Source organism: Amphiprion ocellaris, chromosome 9 (genome assembly GCF_022539595.1).
Source record: "Amphiprion ocellaris isolate individual 3 ecotype Okinawa chromosome 9, ASM2253959v1, whole genome shotgun sequence".
Taxonomy (NCBI): domain Eukaryota; kingdom Metazoa; phylum Chordata; class Actinopteri; family Pomacentridae; genus Amphiprion; species Amphiprion ocellaris.
In genome coordinates, this window is record NC_072774.1 from 28,213,011 (window position 1) to 28,232,131 (window position 19,121).

General features: G+C 42.8%; 1 protein-coding gene across 2 annotated transcripts in view; it reads left to right on the forward strand.

Moving 5' to 3' along the window:
* Positions 1 to 19,121, forward strand: part of znf407 (zinc finger protein 407) — a 150,994-nt gene that overhangs the window by 62,691 nt on the left and 69,182 nt on the right. For both annotated transcript variants that reach the window (XM_023276849.3, XM_055013850.1), the window contains exon 5: positions 2,395 to 2,469. In XM_023276849.3, coding sequence (XP_023132617.2) covers positions 2,395 to 2,469 — 75 coding nt within the window. The remainder of the gene's footprint in view (positions 1 to 2,394; positions 2,470 to 19,121) is intronic.

A 19,121-nucleotide genomic window follows, 5' to 3' on the forward strand; every position in this document is an offset into this window, starting at 1 on the left:
TGTATTTGGATCTGGATTTGTGTGTATATGTGTGCGTTTGCTGCCTTCATTTTATCTCAATACTATCAGGTTTGTGTGAATTAGATAATACCTGGTGAATAACTAATTGTGAATGTGTTCCATTGTTATTTGTGTGCATAGTGGGTTTGTATTTTTCCACTTTTGCATGGTTATTTAGGGTTGCACATGCCATTATCATGCATTTCTGTGAATATTAACACCAGTTTACGTGTGTGTGAGTATGTGTGCCAGCCTGTGCCAGGTGCCTCCACAGGGCATTAACCATCTTGCACTCATGCCTCTCTGAGAATAATCAAGTAAAAAAAGGGTGAGATGAGAATCTCACAACATGCCAGTTTGATTTGTACCCCTTGCTATCAAAGAATGCTAATTAAAATCATATTTTGCATATGTCTTGTCTTTCATGCGCATATGCAAATTGCCCCTGTTGCCTTTCAGCACTCTGTAATTAGGTTTATGAAGGACAGCTGTAATACATAATTAACAGAAATGTTTGCAAGCTCTTTTTTCTCCACGTCTAAACACGATGACTTAAACAAGCACGCGTAAAGTGTTCCAAGGCCGCGCTTTTCTCTCAAATGTATTGATTAATTCTTTTACACCCTAGCCCCCCACCCTCTCAGAAATATCTTACTTATGCTGTTTGTTTATTTATAGATGATGGCGTCAGTCAGAGCTTCCAGTGGACCAGTGAAGCTCAGCATTTTGATCTTGCCATTCTCCCTGATCGGAGTATACAGGATTTAGTCACATGCTCGCTCCCAGTTTAACTCCAAGGCAACATTCTGGACGGGTGGATGTATTGAGTTAGAGAGGATTGAGAAAATCTAGAGTGACGATAATGAGGCAAAACAGTGGAACATGTTTGAATATTTATTATGGTGATGTTAGTTAGACTTGGCCTCGGGGCCCTCGGTGACGGACGGACTCTGGGGCCATGATGGGATGGAGGACACAGTCGTCCAGACATTGGAGGGGGGTGTTGACGTAGGGAGAGGCAAGAGCTGACATAGTGACATAAATGGTGAAATAATTAAGCTTTTGCTCTATGATAGACTGACTAGTGAAGTTAGAGGGAAAGCTTCAAATAAATGCAGCCAGGCTTGCCACAAAGAGAAAATAGAGTAATGATCTACTTGGAAGAAAGAAAAGTGAAACATCCAAAAGAGAAAAACTGGGAGGAGCAGCATCGAGGAGGAAGTGCGTGTCTGCAGCGACAGCGCCGACCACATGACTGTCAGTTCAACTCCCTCGGCCTCTTTCATGTAGCTCCATCCTCAGCTCTCAGATGTGGTCATTGTCTCTCAGTTGCACAATAATGGGAAGTGATGGGTGCTAAATGAAAAGGCCAGGGGATGAAAACACTGGTGAAGCAGCTTGGATGTCAGAGTAGTTAGTCCTGTCATCCGTTCATTATGTTTTCATATGCTGTTTTGGAGACACGGTAAACTCAGGGCCCTCGACAAAGTCAGGACATTGCGGTCAGTGTCGAGCAATGGCACGCTGGTATTTTTGACTGCGTGTGCGTGCTACTGCATGCGCCGTAGATGCGTCTAAATCCTTGCACGTGTGGACATATTTGTGTGGCACATTAATGCAAAACATGAGCGCCACTTTGCTTCAATTCTCACTTCACTGTCTTGTCAAAAAGGTGCAAGTTAAACAAGCAAACTCCAACTTTATACTTCTTATACGGTTGAAAATTTCATATAAGTTTGTTTGTGTTTTGCAAGTCTGTCACTGATTAACAGAACAGTAGTTATTTGACCCAAAAACCTGTTTGTGACAGCTTTCATTTTCTGTTCTTCAAACTCAATGTCTTATGGGGTTTTTTTCTTGGAAAAACTTAAGGAACGTAATGGAAGGGGTTTGTGTTCTCATGCAATTGTTTGAAAGTGTTTGACAGTGGGAGAATAGAAGACAAGCAACAGACAGTCCACCATATTAAAATGAATCAGTCAAAAAAATAGAGGGAAAACCAATATAAAAATACAATTTTTTTTTTTTTTTTTTTTTTTTTTTACAACTCATTCTATGGAAACAGTGACAACCGAATACATAGCAGAAAATGCATTTGTGCTTGACTCTTAATCTAAGAACTCTTCATACGCAGGATTGCAGAGGCTGTGTACAAGTGTTAATCAGCCTCTTGGAGAGAAAAAAAGTTTCCTGCATATACAGCTTTTACTGTGGTGATGCAATTATGTTTCAGATACTTTGAAGTTAACGGCAGAAGATAGTTTCCGTGACTGGTTAAAACTTGTTTTTAAACTTTAAGCTGCATCGGTCTCTAGAGTTCGATCAGCACTGCAAAAGTTTGATGTTCTTCCTTTGTTAACCCTTGTGCTCTGTGTGTGGGTGTGTGTTTTGTAGATGGGCCTTTGTGATGAAGAAACACCTCAGCACCCACCTGCTGGGAAAACATGGAGTTGGACAGCGTAAAGAGAGGTAAACTAAACACATGCATTCTCTGTGGTTCATAATCACCTTTCTTTCTTTGTTTTTTTAAAGGGTGCGTGAAAGTTTTCTGCGTGTTTCCGACTTGCAAGCCTTCTAAAAATGAATTCTATAACCTGCCTGTCAAGTGTCTTAGCTTGTTTTTAAGAGATGAAAGTAGGAGGTACAGGAGGCAATTAATTCTAGATTTTGGAGGACGAGTGCTCCAAGCCCTATGGAGGCAAGCTTTTAAGCACACAAATTCCCCACTAGTTAAATTTCAAGTTAAATATAACTTGAGATCCTCCCTTTCCCTAATGAGTTAAATGGCTTTCACTCAATCTGTCTGCCTCGGTCTCTTGCTTACGTCTCTTTTTTCTGTCAAACTTTATCAGGCTTCCTCCCTCATCTTACTTTCCTCTCTCCCTCTTGAATTAAGGATGAATGATGTTTCTTTTACCATTTTTGTCTGTGTACGCATGTGTGTGTGTGTGTGTGTGTGTGTGTGTGTGTGTGTGTGTGTGTGTGTGTGTGTGTGTGTGTGTGTGTGCGTGTGTTTCTGTGTATGCGTAATGTCTCCCGCTTGGCCCTGTCTATCAGAAACAGAGCCCTGCTGTCAGTGTGCGTCTATGTGTGCGGAAAAGAAAGATGAGGAGATGAAGTTGTGAAGCGAACCCCCCCCTGCCCCCCCTCCAGCCCTGACAAGCCAAAATGAGACGTTAAACACCTCTCAATCTGTCAAGCGGGCCGCTAAAATAGAAACAGACCCGCTTTTTCATTACTCTGCAACCAAATTGATACTTTTGACAACGTGTGGTATTAGATATGACAAGTGGCTTCAGATATGGAAGTAAGCATCCCGACCAGATGCCTCTCCATCTCTCAGACATTATCAACTAAATTCTTACTGTCAGCTGTTCATCTGGATTAGATGGAAACAAATCCTCATATCCTCAACCGCGCTGTTTCATCCACATTTTTTGTTTTTGTAAGCTTTATTTATCCTGGGATTGCTGGCAGAGCTCCATACTTTAGAAACATTATACTTCATAGTCACAGTTGCATATGTTGACATCTGTGGCTATAACAGTCTTCTGATGTTTGGACCAGCGACTTGAACCTTTGACCTTTGGATTCCAACATCTAGGCTGCTCTCAACACTTGACTGTTGTCTCAAACACACCAAGACAAAAAGAAGACAGACGAGCAGCACCTACTTCAGCTGGCGTTTATGCTTTTCTAAAAATTGCAGTACGGGCCAAGTATTAGTTTTCCTTTTGACAGAGCAGATGCCTCTTCTGTTCACTATTTATGTAATTTACCATGCAACAGCTAAAAAAAGTTTTTAAAAAGACCACAATTGAGAGATTAAGTGAAAGTTGTCATTTCAATTGTGTAGTAAAGAGGAAAAAACAGAGTCTTGCATAGATAATACCAGGCCATCTGCCATAACCTCAGGGACTGGTGGGCTTGATAGAAAATTCTGAGTTGAAGACAGCCTTCATTAATGCGGTGGTACCTCACTTGCAAATCTAGACAGTAGAATTTATGTAAGTTGTTCATTCTCAAACATTTTAGAAAATGACTGTGTCCAAGAGATGCTCTAGACTCTTTAGGCTTTAGCCAAATACCATCAAAATAAATTATTCATAGTCATCTAGACATTTTTTTTCACCTGCAAATCTGCCAAACCACATTTTCTGAGCAGTAACAGTAACAGGAAGTAAAATTCACAAGCCTCTGCTACATGAAATCAATTAAACTTTCTTATATCACCATTAAATCATCATGTTTGCTTTATTAACTGGGGAAAGCGACGCTGCAGTGTCACACTTACTATGGTTCAATGTTTTTCACGTTTTTAATTGTATGATGTTTTTCATCTGATTCCAAGAAATTATGGATTGGAAGTTTGTGAATTTATAATAATACACTAAAAAGAAAATCTTGTGGGGGCAATGGTTTTACATCTAGACTGATGAAGCCAAACATTTATGATTTTACTCTGGAGTTTTCTGCCACTGCAATAATGATGGCACAACTCACAATTTAGTTTTTTTGTCCACCAGACTAACAGATCCTTTTTAATTTAGTGACACAGCTAATCTCAGACATCCAGTTTTGGCTAAAACTTGTGAAAACACCAATTTTAGTTGGAAATGTGTTGCATTTTTGATTACAACTATTTGAATTGACCAGCCAATTTCTTCCACTCTGAGGAAGCTCATTCCTTATGTAATCAACAAAGCTGGCCATGACTGTAGCTGTAAGATCTGTGTGATACCTGACAGTGTTTATTTCAGTGTGTGTTTGGCCAAAAACAACTCGAGCTGGACGATATAGCTCAAACATTTGTCATTGTATGATGTTTAATTTCAGTGGATAATTATTGACAAAGTCCAACAGCAGAAGAGGTTTGCATTGAGCTAATTTAGCCTGTTTAATAAGGGACCAAAGTAATGATTTTGGTGTTAAGACAGGAATGAAAAACACTCTCAAGCAAGTAAACCTTTGCACTTAAATAAAAGTGAGATTAGCACAATAATCTCACCTTAATACATATTTTAAAAAAAGAAAGAAAAACCTGAAGGCATATGGAGGGCGACCATGGTGAAGCAGCAGCACCATGTTGAGGTTAAGGTTCTGACTGGGTGTCACCGAATGGGGACTCCAAACCCCAACGTCAAGTCCATCAGGCCTTGGAGCAGGCAGCCAGGAGTGAATCATTTCGGTAGCAATGTTTTCGGACACGGAGTTGTAGTTGTTTTTAGACCATGAAGCCCATCTTGCAAGGGCAACAACTGGTCCCCACCAACTGCAGTTTCCACCAGGGGATGTTTGCAGGCTCAGACAGGGGTGTCAAGAAGCCTAGACATGTGTAGATTAGTGCATTTTCGGAGACCTGCACAGAAGCCGCAGGGAGAGCAACAGAAGGTGAAAATGCTCCATTATCGAGGGGCATGATACTTTTTATGAGCCAGGGATGGAGCATGCTTTGGATTTTTTAACGCAACTGTACTTTACTTTTAACTAATATGTTTTCATGGCGGTTTAATGCATTTAAATAAAACTAGCTCTGTGTCTATAGCCAGTACATATCGCAATCATTTGCTCTCCCAGGCCAGCATAATGCCACACAACATCATATCACACACACACATAGAAGCAATGTAAGTCCCTGCAGGTAAGCATGTACATACTAACACGATGTTTATGGACAAGCACAAACAAATGCTTCTGCTCCTTCAAACCACCATCAAAAGATCATTCCTTCATCTTTTTTTCTTCCATTGTTTGTCCTGTAGTCTTTCACTTGCGTTTGAATATGTGCAGACACACACACACACACACACACACACACACACACACACACACACACACACACACACACACACACACACAGTCGCCTGCATGTGCACTTAGAGGGAGGACAGCCACAAGGTTTGTTCTATTTAAACCTGTAAAACACGGTGTCATCATTTTTCTGACAGTCCTGCAGACAGAATTTATCTCATCATTAATTAACCATCATATTTCCAACACAGTGCAGCTTAATTAGCACAAGGTCATTGGGGAGGGCTTATTAAGTGGAACAAATTTGGGCAAGTGTAAGAGAGGAGGCAGAGGACGGAAGAGGGAGAAGGAGGAGATAGAGGGAGAGAGACGGGATGACAAAGAGATAGGCAGAGAGGGGAGATGAAAGGGAGAAACGGAAGAAATGGAGAAAGAGAGGAAGTGTGTGTTGTGTGTCTGTGTGCGTGAGTGTGTATGAGTGGTTTGGTCCGACTTGACAGTGCTGCCTCAGTGATTGATAACTGCACTGGTTTTGAAAGCCCAGACCTGGAGACTAGGACGGTAGCTGAGGGAGAAAGAGAGACAGAGGGAGGGAAAGGATGGGGAATTGTGTGCCTGAGTGTGTGTGTGTGTCTGTGTGTGTGTGTGTGTGTGTGTGTGTGTGTGAAAGGGGAGTATCTGAACCAGCAACTGGGGACCAGTGATGGGGGGGTGAGAGGCAATGGGGGTTGTTGCGGGGAGCCAATTGCAAACATATGCTGGCTGGCAGGCGGTGGAGAGATGGATTGCAGTGGGACAGTGTCAGAGAGGCAGTTTCATCACCATCTCTACGGCCTTGTTCACCAGGTATTTTTAGAACACTGGGGAGATCTGTTAGTCAAAGGAAGAGAGGAGGAGGACCAGGAGGAGGAAAAGACCTGACTAGCCGTAGGTTATACCCGGCTCCGTTTAGCCGAGTCCGTCTGGAAGCTCAAACACCGAGTTATTTTGTAGCTGTGAGGAGGACTCATATGGATTCTAAAAGACTGACAGTCTTTGGTGTCATTGTAGACTGTCTTACCTTTCCTAAGAAGAAATGTACTTCAGTATAGTGCGGTGGACTTTTCATAATTTCCTAAATTATACTACAAAAAATGTATATGAAAGACAGATAAAAGTGGCAGTAAGCATTACTGTGTGAAAAAGTTCTTCCAAGCTGAATACATCACTTCCCTTCAGTCGCAAACCTGCAAATTTTCTTGCCGTGTTTGTGTTTTAGGTTTGACGTTAACAGAAGCACACATAGAAACCCGACATGAATGCCATGTTAAACTCAAGTATTCAGACACGATTATTTTCAGATGAGAAAACAACATTTTTTGTCTATACCTGTATGTAATCAGGCCACACTCATTACACCGTCTTCCTGCGTGTGAGTGTAGTAGGCAGTGATGGCTAGCACTGGTCAGACCTGACTTTAAATAAAAGGCTAATATTAGCCCCTTATATTGTTCTAACCCCAGCGGGGAAAAAGAGGAAGATGAATCGGAGGGGAGGAAGGGTGAGATGACAGACTCCCGACTATCTGACAGGTTCTGGGTGAGAGAGAGAGAGAGAAAGAGGGAGAGAGAGATAGAGCTGAACTGTTAGAAAGTGACACAACTAGGTCTTCGTTTCAGTCACACCACCACTCCTCACTGCAGGCACTGAGCGGAGATGAGGGCTTTTTGTCCTTTTATCTGCCTGCATGTATGTGCTTTCTCATCGAAGTACACTTATGAGGACCACATGTCGTCACAAGTTTACAATAACCTGGCTGTGTGGCGTCTGTGGTTCCCTGCAGCGATCTCAAAAGGTTGTTATTGTAAAATTCTGCATTCCAGCTCAGAATCATAACAAGAAGTTGTTTCTTTTGTTACCACCCACTTGTAATATCATACGGAGTTGAATTATCCCTATTCCTCAGTGCATTTTCATCTGAATACATAATCTCCCCTTATTCAGTTAATGGATGCAGGGCCCGAGCCAGTCTAGTGGGACAAATGATTGCAAAGTCTCCAGAATCTGTACAAGTGTCTACACTAGTTTGATTTTATTGATTTTGATTGAGCATCGCACATCAAAAAATGCTCGTTCCTGCTCATTCACAAGAGAACAATAGCGTTATCAGAATTCTACGAGGAGGATAAAATACGGAGAGGTTACAGTCATCAGTTTTGGATGTGTGGTGTTAACTAATACAACAAAGAAATACAGCCTCTGAGGATGAATAACATCACATTTGAAGTCGGTAATGAATAATGAACATTGCTTCTTTTAAGTAGCAACCCTGATACTTATATGAATAACTGACTTTTTATGTGAAATTCTTTGTGTGCATGTGTGTGTTGGTTTTACTGTCCAATTTATTCTCTCCTGTTCAACAAATTTCACCACATAGTTTTGATTTTTATTTCACCACTTTAATGTTTGTTGTCGTTATAGTTTTGCATTTGAAACTCAGTTTGTGTGTGTGTGCGTTCGCTGCTGTTACACGAGGTCTGCAGACACCTAAACCAACACTTCAGTAACAAGGGAGTGGCCTGAGAGTGTGACTGACGGCAGCGACCTTGACTCAATTGCTTGTAATTAGTTCTTTAAAAACAGGGCGCCAAAAGACAACTGACCTGTCTCACATACCTGTTTTCCTAGGTAATTGTTAAAACGCCTGCCATTTTCATGCTCGTAATAATAAACTCCTTGAACTAATACACTCATCACTCTTGAAGCAGGAGTGCTGACAACCCAGAAGAAAGATATATTTATTTAAGTAGGAGGAGAGGGGGCGTGGGGGGCAAGGCATGATACAAACAGCTGGAGAGAATGTTTTCAGTGTTTTGGAGCTTTTCTTTTTTACAGCTTTACTGTATGAGTGAGCCAAGTAAGCGGCTGCTAAAAATCCCTTGGAAGAAAACAGAAAACCAGGTGAAAAAGGCATGGACACAGATCCAGAAATAGCTAGCATGATGCATGCAGCGCAGGTGTGATGACTCACAAAATGAAGACAGGAATATTCAGAGCATCTGTTATTACATGACTGCAGTGAGAAGTGTGTGGAGAGTGACTGTTTCTGAAAGCTGCCAATAGTAAATAGATGCAGTTTATGTAAATGTTTTGAATCTTAATTTGTGTCTCTATATTTGCCTGTTCTTGTCATTTGTAGTCGGTGTTCTCCTGAGAATGTTATGCATCTTGTATCAGATAATAAAAACAAAAAAGCAGCAGTGATGTGATCATATCCTATTTTGAGTTTTAAATAATAAGCAGACCTATTAGTAAAATAGCATTCTTGGTTTACATCATGCACCACATTTATTTCTGCACGTGACAGAATTGATATATATACGTTGCTGCAGCCGGTCGCGTTGCTGTGCCAGGGGCCGAGCTCGGCTGAGCGGGCATCTGGCTTTGCAGCGCCGGGCTCTGGGCTTGCGGCCGCGTCCCAGCATGCCGTGCAGCGCGGCCATATTGCCCCGGCACAGAGGGCCGGGATCGTCCAGGCTGGACGGGGGGAGCGGGGGCGGAAGAGCCCTGCCTGGAGCCAGCATGGTGGCAATATGGACCACACGGAGCAGGCAGGGGTCAAGTCACACAGAAAAAAAACGCAAGCCAGTGTGTGTGCAGCTTGTATGTGTGAGGCAGAAAAAGAGAGTTAGCAGTGTGATGGGGAGATAAAGAGTAGATAAAGACAACCACTAATTCATTAGAATAAATCCTTTCCCTTAATTATTGATAATGAATCTGCTCTTTAATCTTTCTCTTTCTTCCTTCCCTTATCTGCCTGTGTCAGCACTTTGTCTCTCTGGCTTGGTGTTGGGTGGTAAGGCCTAGTTTTCAGCCACCCAAGGGCAGCAGTCAATAACATCCTGTGCTGCTAGTACTGTAAGTAGGGACGTGATAGCAGCACAAAGAAGCATGAAAAATGCAGCAACAAAATTTTCACTTAAACGTAGGCAAGGATATTTAAATATCCTTAAATCCCCTCACAAAACAAATCTGTTGTTCTTGTTTTATTACAAGAAACAGCGTAATAGAAAGTGTAGTCTGGTTTTCAAGCAGAATTACAACATTATGGCAGTGATCGACTCTGTGTAGTAATCTTGGTGTAACATCAGCAAACTGATTTTGTGTGCTTGCACTCACGAAGCTCCATTTCCCAGAGGTCTATGCTGCCCTCGTTGTCCCGGCGTGGTACTGGCAAGGCCTTAGCGACCCCTAGCTCACCTTTGTGTTTGCTGGCTGCTTGTTTGAACAGGAGCCAGCGGACAGCGCCTCCCTGTTTACCCTACTCAATATTTCATGGAGAATGAACACTCGCAGAATGAGGGATCGCGTTAATATTGCTGTTAAAATTAAGCGATAATTAAAATTTGTTAGTTTAAAAGCCATCGCAGTCTATAAAAGTTTGATTACTGGAAAATTAGGTGCATTAAGTTTTTATGGGTTGGCCTGTGCTATCGCTTGGGAACGATTTTTATGCACTTGTCATGGGCATATGGTGCAGAATTGTGAGCGTGTGTGTGTGTGTTTGTGGGTAGGGGGTGTGAGGAAGGCATGTTGCTTCTCTGAAAAGCTGACACACTTTAATGCTAAAATCTCCACCCCTGTGGTCTTACTCATCATTAGTTAAAGCACAGTGCCACCACTGCTTGGGAGCTACAACTGTGACAAAATGCCAATTATAAATCTGAGCCTGCGTCTCCGAGTAGAGAGGTCAGAGGTCATGTGCACTTTAGCCATTTTATGGTCATCTCATTTGTGCCAGTGATGTTACATCAGCTCTCGTATTGAGGCTGTGTGTTGTTGTTGGTCACTCTAACATCCAGCTCCTTGTTGCAGGGAGCAGCGGGGTCCTATCGGCTCCTATTACTAATAATAATGTTAGTTAACAGTCGACAGCTCGTCCCAGAGTTGGAAGCCACTTGTCATGTCACAGCAGCATGACCTTGACTTTTGGAATAAATCCGCAGCAGTTGTTCATCTTCTCATAACAGCGTCTACCTCATCTGGGTAGTGCAGCTCCAACCGTCCCTCCAGCTTTTGAAGTTTTTCTTCTCCAAAGAATGATGTCACCCACCGCTGAAGCCCAAATGACATTACTCAACCAGACAAGAACAGAGAATGTGCACAGTTCACCTTCGTATTCATTTCACATCCTGTGGCACAAAACCAGGCAGTTATACAGTGACACAATTGTGCGGCTAACTGTTGACAGTGGTTGGACATTATGCACAGTGGGACAGTGGAAAAACTGGGCTGCTGCCAGCCTGTTTTTCTTCTCTATTGAAACATCAGACTGTCATAGCAGAAATGGATGTTGCCAGGCATCACTAATGAACCAATTAATCAATGAATTAGCTGAGCAGCGATTAAATTAATGCGAGCTGGATGGGCAAGCGGCAGTCGTGGATATATCCTGGGGAAGGTGATTAACACACACACAGAACAGGCAGCGATCAACAAGGCCACTATTAAGGTGGACAACTTCCTGAACTTTTGTCTTTTCAGCTAAATATGGAACAGCTTAATTCATTTTATTTTTATGTTGACTAGAGAAATATTATCATGTTTTCCCATCTGGTGACACAGTGATGCTAATATACTGGGGAACTGTTTTCAGCAGGGATTGTCATGCACATTTAAATGCTATGTTTTGTTTTACAATTATGCATTTTTTTTCTCTTTCTGCTATTTTTTAAGATGTTCTAAACCCTGAAGAACACTTGCACTTTAGGCCGCAGGTAATGTTTCTAAGTGTAAAATCTTTAAAACCCCGTAAGTATTGTTTTGTCACATACAAATGAAGTTTATTAAATATGTGATGGATGTAGAAAAAACTGTGTATTAATGTTTGACTGCTTTCTCTAATTTGGGATCATTTAAAGTGAAGTAAATGATTGCAGAATTGAACTGTTCCTCATTTTAGAAGAAACCCCCTAGTACATGCTCAAGGAAAAGTGCTCTAACAATAAGTAATATAAACCACCACCTGTCATGGTTTACTGCATGAATCAACAGCTAAGCATGCAATGGACTTCATGCATTTTTGCATCGTCTGGTATCCGGTGTGCCTGTATGAGTTGTGTGTATATAGTTTTGTTTGTTGGACATCTTGTAAGGCAAATTCACTGTAATTTAGGACAGCAGTTTCCATGGAGGGGGTCTGGGATCCATGCACTGGAAAATGTTGAGCAGGCTGTAGGGGACCTCTAGGGGCCTCCAAGGAGTCCTCAGCAAAATATTGAGTCTCTGTTCATGGCACAATATTTAAATGGATGCCATTGTATATAGGAAATGTAAAAACAGTTTTTGTAAAGCTCATGTAAAGTCACTAAATCAACAATAACAACGTTACCTTATGGTCGAGTAGATCAGAATGTTTTCCACCGCGGGTCCTCGAGGCGGACAGTCAGGTCTACCTGTTAAACGGTCATAATTGGCTTTGTGTGGGCTGTTTGCCCCTCACTGTACCACATCATCATCCCTATGTTCAAAGTCTCGACCCCCCCACACATACACTCTCCTTGAGCTGAGACGTTATAGAAGGCGGGGGTGGACGAGTTGGGGTGTTTTGGGAGGGGGGGGCGTCTCCCTTGATTATGTGACATCCTCCGGAAGACCGCTCTAGTTGTTTCCTCCATTACTTAGAGAGGGAAAAAAGAGGCCTTTTCACTATTGAGACTGTCACTCTCAATTTAGGCTAACGGTAAGCATGCACAAGGCCTCCTGGATACCCCCCCACCCCACCTGCTCTCACCCCACTCACTCCCCCCCACCACCACACACACACACGACACCACCCCAACCTCCCCTCCCCCTGCAGCGGGTCGCCGTGGTGACAGTTTGATTAGATCATCAATCGTGGCCGTTAACAGCGGTTTTCCTGAGCACCTGGACCGGCAGGTCACAGCTGGCTCTGAGCTACCGCTGTCCCCCTGACCCAGCGCTCCGTGCACGTGTGTGTGCAAGTATGCTCATAGACACAATTGCATACGCAGTCCATTTGTGTGCACTGTGCTCCTACGTGCAAGCCCATTTGTTTGGTAAGCACGGTCATATTTGTGCATATGTCTTCACATGTCGGTTGTGAGGTGTCCGCAGTGCGGCGCAGAGCTTTGCTTGTATGTTCACCGCTGCTTCGGTTCAATACAAATGAGAAAATGCATTTCCTCGGGGGGCCTTTAGACCCACCTTGTTATTTTCTGAAATGTTTTTGTCTGACCTGGGAGGTTAAAGCACTAATGAATGTTTTAATTCTTACATTGGTTGTGAGAGACTGCTTCCCAGAGAATGAGGCTGATGACAGGTAAAATATACAACATATAAATGTTTGTATGTGGAGAGAGACTGCTAGAGGAATAAAATTAGAGAATGGAATTAGAATGGAGTAATATAGCACACTCGGAACAAAGAGAGAACACATCTGTATTTGTAGATACTTCCCGGAGTGTATTGTTCTCTGGGTTTGCAGATACACAGATACCAGAGTGTAGCAGTTATGGCTCTTCATCTGTAACACCACACACACTCTTTGCCGTAGCTGCGATGCCGTGTACCTCACAAACACACACATACATGAATTCACCTGCTTCCCTGCGTTGTCTTCAGCGGCTGTATCAGGTTCCTTGTCGTTCTGGTAAAGCAGTTAAATTTATGGGCTAACAATAATGGGACAATGTGTGTCTCATTGCGATTCCTCAGGTATTCCATGATTAAATAAACGTCCCCGGTCTTTTCATAAAGCTTGTTTATGGTAGCGTGGCACCATATGCTACTGCTTCCACCCCACCCATCGCTCTCTCTCTCTGTTTAATTCTCTCTCTTTTTCTTTGTCTCTCTCTCGGTTTCGCTCTATGCTTCATACGCTGCCCTACACTGCCTCTACCAGATGCAGGCTAGCCATTATTCTGTGGCGGCGGCGTGGCGGAGAAGCTAAAGTTGTGAATTAACTTGTAGGAGCCATTACGGAGTGATGATGATATCCATCTGCGCCGTTCATAGGTGCTACTTAGTAAATTGTCTACACTGTAATGGCACTACGGTAACGATATGATTCTATTTTATCAACTCCAGTGCCTGGTTACGTCTTTACCGTGAAGCAGCCACTCAGATGTGGCCTATTTGTTGCCTCTTTTTAAGTATTTGGTTTGTTGCCGGTCTGTGTGGTTCTGCCCCACTGGTCAGGGCAGAGTCCCTGAAATTTGTGTTAATTGTGTTCTAGTCTTCATATAAAACCACCCCAAATATTTTGACTACACAGGCGTACGCAAAGCAGCGAAAGTTGGGTCTTGGTAATTAATTCTCAGAGGCAGCATGCGACAGTGTTTGTGTGTGTCAGGGAACAGAAGAAAAAAAAAAGTTCCCATAAAGCAAAGTCAGAAAAACGGTTAACTTTTCCAATCAGGACATGGCAGTAAACATATGTGATCGCTCACTTTATTGTCCTTTTTGGCTGCGTTGCTGTCGGAGGCCAGACACAGAGAAACTGAGTTTGTATAGACTTTTGTTGTGATTATTAATGGCCGTTTCACATTAACCTCGCTGTGCTAATATACTCGACAATGGCCCAAATCACCTGAGCGATGAGGACGATGGAGGCGGCCCTGTCCCCCTTGTCCAGCCAATGTTATAGCAGCTCCACTACTATCCCCCCTGCCCAATGACCAAGATTAATGAAACCTCCGCCGTTTTTAATTAGCATGGCCACAGTCATCAATTACGCCTGCCCCACCCCAAATACAAATATTGTTATATTTGGGGGGGAAATTCTTGATTTATTTCATTGTGGTGGCCGAAGGAGTGAGATGAATGGCCTCCCATCATGGTCATTTGCAGAGATGAGGAGGAGGAGAAGAGGAGGGAGAGTGAGGTGGAGGTGGGGGGGATAATAAGATCACTAGTATACGGGGGGCTTATGTTGTCGTACATAGAGTACAGTAGAGGACATGGACTGGGCTGGCCAGGGTGAAGCTAAGTCTGCAGGGAGAGTCTGGGGGTCTCAGTGTCCCTGTACGGGGATCCGACTCCAACTGTCAGGGAACTTAATTAGACTTTCCTTAAACCCGGAGCTGCATGATACCAGCTTTTATGGAGTCAATAGGAGTAACAGGTAGTTGTACATGGCACAGTTCAAGCCCCAAGCACTTCTTAGAGATGCAGCCGTTGGCCTCTTGCAAAACATTTGAGTGCATTAGTTGCCTTGACTTGAGGAAATTGTGATACGACCACTTTCAACTAAATAATGTTTCAATAATTACGTTTATCCAGGTATAATAAGTTATTTCAGATCTTTAGCAATTGTGTGTAATCCTGATGGAGAGAGTCACATTTGTCCAGTTTTCCAGGTACTTCATTTTTGAGGTGAATCGGTTTCCAAAGTATTATTTATCTGCTAATTTGGAATGTCAATAAATGAGTACCAATGCAATAGTTATTCCTCCTTTTTTAGTGCTATAACAGGTCCCTGTCAAGCTCCTCATAGCATAATTCCAACATAATTTGTCAAATGTTCCTCTCGGTTATGTGTGAGCTAACAGAGCTTAAACGCCACTTTGAAAACAAGTTTTTCCAGTTTGCTGTCAGACATAGAAAAAGACACGGATGTTTGCCCTGTGCTGGTGTTTCTAGTGCATTTGTCAATAATTCATATTGGACAGTAACTCCTATTTGTTATGATGCCTGATACTTTGTTTTTGACTACTGCCATACTGACTACTGGATGTTAGTCTCTAAGGCCCATCTCTTGGTTGTTACTAGAACACAGAGAAACAGTGAAAACATATTTAAAGGTGACATTTTCCTCCAGTTGGTTTTGATGTGATGTTCACAGCTGCACTGGCAGCCAGGTTGGAGTTGTTGTCTCAATCTTATCCATAGACACACATCACTCATTACTCATCCAAATGGAAAATAAGACAATAAGATATTACCAAAATACCGTACCAAAAATAAAGTGTTGGTCTGTAGTTCAGTCCTGCCCAGTCCAGTTTGTTCAGCTTGTTCTGATATGATGCGGTAAAGAAAGAAAGAAATTCTGCAGACACCCTTTTTGGCTTTTTTCCACTTTCTTTTTTTTTTCTTTAAGGAGTTTTATGTCTCTGCTGGCACTTGCTCAAACCAAGTCTAGACTTGGCTTTTCTTATATTAGCATTCTTGTATAAATTGAGTTATGAAGAAAAATAAACTCATCCAAATGACTTATTTGAAATAGAAAAAAAGCAAGGCTATAGTCGGCTCGTTCATAAATGATTAGCCAGTGCGGCTCCTTTGTGCAGTTCCTCACATTTGCTAAAGTCTGACTTGGATGTGTCGTAATAATAGTGCGAGCGCGCCGCTTTATGACTTGAAGATGTGCACAGCTCCTTTCTGTGGTCTGGGTGTTTGCGCTGCGGTGAGCCACCAGCCATTTCGCTTCTGCCGGCCACACACACACACACACACACACACACACACACACACACACACACAACAACACACAGATTTTATACCCTCGCTGCTGCGGCCATCTCCTGCCCACTGACTCAAGAGAGAACGGTGGGAAACATCTTGAATATTTTATGAAGCTCGGGAACCCCACCTCTGTCTTCCCCACCCGGCGAAACCCCGGCTGCTGTGTCCAGCGGTATGCACACCCTCACATACACACCAGCAGAAAAACAGAAATAATGTTTTAAATGCAATCATTGTCAGGCCCAAACAATGTCATTTATCAAGGGAGCATTTGGGACTGTATAATAAGTTTCACATTATTAATACAATTTTTCATCCTCTGTCAAGCCTATCTGATTTATGGCACGCGTGTGATCTAAGGTGATCATTGAATTACAATTCCAGTAATAAGAGGGAGAATGGACCTGGTCTTTTACTTCTGCCCACTGGAGCACAACCCCCCACCAAACACACACGCACACACACAATCTTGGATAAGCACCCTCCGGTTGCAACATACAGCAATTACACAAAACATACAACAATAGTCACAACAGCTGTATCTGTGTATAACTTTTACTGGAGCAAATCAGTAAATATTTGTTAGTTAAGCCGCTATGCCGGTTTCCTAATTTCAGTGAGGGCAAGAGAAGAGGGGAAACAAAAAAAACAAAAAAAAAACCAAATGAACCTCAGCCCTGTTAATTAGATAAGGGACAAAGCTCATTATTCTAAAATGATATTGGGGCCCGGAGAGTAAATATGAGTGGCCTGTTAGGGGCTCGGTAATGGGACAGGGATGCAAGTCGTTACAGGGCCGAATGATTTACAGCTAGATGCTCTTTGATGTATAGACTGTACCTTTTATTAAGTGGCTGTCGTTACGGTCACTGGCTCAGTCATTTCCCTTTGTGTCTAATCAAAATCCATATCCAGACACCCCACCATCCAGACCCCAGCCGCTCCAGATGGGAAAGAAAATGGAACAGGGAATGTCAGCGTTCCTTCCCACGGCCAACTCCTCGCCTCCCTCCCAGCCTGAGCTCAGCAAACGCTACCAGATATTTTTTATGCCGCGGATAATACAATCTAACAAACAGCAACACCATATAAACAAATGGAAATGTGAAATTCTTTTGAGGTAATTAAATAATAAAGACAGACTCCTATCATAACATTTTGGATCCAGTTTGAACAAGTATTTGCACTATTAGCAGTCTTGCTTCGGCTTTATCAGATTAGCTTGTTGTTGAGGGCCCGCTGATCGGCGTCGTACATCATCCTGTTTGATTTCTGTTTAGAGCGAATTTGGGGAAGCTGCTAATTGGATTGTGGGAGTCTAGCCCCAGTTAAAGATGGTAAACAGCAGAGCACACTTGTCCCCCAACTCTCAGCCCCACAGGCTTCGAAAACGCCAGCTCTCCTCAGGATCGCCACAATTTATGACACATTTTCTCTGTATCCTTAAAAGATAATTAGGTTTATCACCCATTTTTTTTCCTCTTTCAGCTCCCCCCTCTTCCTTCCCTTTTGTGTACCTGAGAGCACACAATCGCAGCATAAAAACATAAATATTTCTGCAGCACAGCAGCGCTGGCAGGTGAGCCTAATGAAATTCTAGGAGTGTAATTTGATTTACGAGGTGCTAATGCGGGCTGATATTAGAGAGAAAAAGCTCTGATATGGCTGCCTTGTGCTGTATTTAAGGCCTATCAGAAGCCTGATAAAGAGCATCCTGTCCTCAGCACTGCGGCTGAGTTATTGTTGCAGATATTCATATTGATAGTAATTCTTCCCGACGCAATTTAGTGCCGGCAATATATAAATATGGAGATAATAGTTAATTTTGGTGGCTGCTCAGATTGCGAAGCTTTAAATTCAAGACTTACAAAAAAAATTTGAGCCGTGAAGCATCTGGACACTTTTTAAAGTGCCGTTTAAAGGATGGGTGGAGGGGTTGGGAAGAATGCCTTCGACCGAACCACGTCACACAAATCAGATTCTCAGTACTTTTCAGCGGCTGCTAATTTCCACAGGAAGCTTTTTGGAGCACTTGATTTGCAGTTTTTTGGTTGAAGCATTTTGATTAATAGTGCGATATCTGTAAAGCCTATTAAGCTTTTAACTTAACTGAGTCTGGAAACAAGACTTCAGAGCAGCGTACACACAGGAAGAGATCATTTTGGGGTTGTTTTGTTCAGCGTCCTGTTGTTTCATTCTTTTGCAAAATGGACTTTAGTATAATTTAAGTGTGTGTGTGTGTGTGTGTGTGTGTGTGTGTGTGTGTGTGTGTGTGTGTGTGTGTGTGTGTGTGTGTGTGTGTGTGTGTGTGTGTGTGTGTGGTGGCGGTGTGTCCACAGTGGTGTGTTTGTATGTGTGCGCACACACTTCCCAGGCTCACATTTAGGCTTGTGTGTTTGGGACTATTGAGCTATGGCTCATAATAAAAACAGGCAATAACAGGGCCACCACAGAGGGACCTGGCCTTTGTGCCTCCCTGCTCCCCCTCGCTCCCCTCTCCCCTCCATGCCACCTCCTTCTCCTCGTGGCCTCTCCCCACCCCCTAAGTTATGGGCTGAATAACAGCGCAACAATATTAAGATAACATTTCCTGATTGTTTGTCAGGCAGGAGGCTCCTTCACCCCGCTTTCATCACGTCCACCGTGTTCATTAAATTGACAATTTGTATTTGCCCTACAGCGGGATAAACAGGAGCTTATCTGATGGGCCTGGTCTTTTATTATTTATTTCATTATCTTTTTTCTCTCTCTCTTTCTTCCTCCTCCTCCTCCTCCTCCTCCTCTTTCTCTCGGGATTGAAGGTAAACATAAATCAGCAGCAGCATCTCTGTTGTGTGCCGTTGTTTATATTGCAGTCATATGCAGCAGTGCTCCTCTCAGAGGAGGTTCATCTACAATACTCT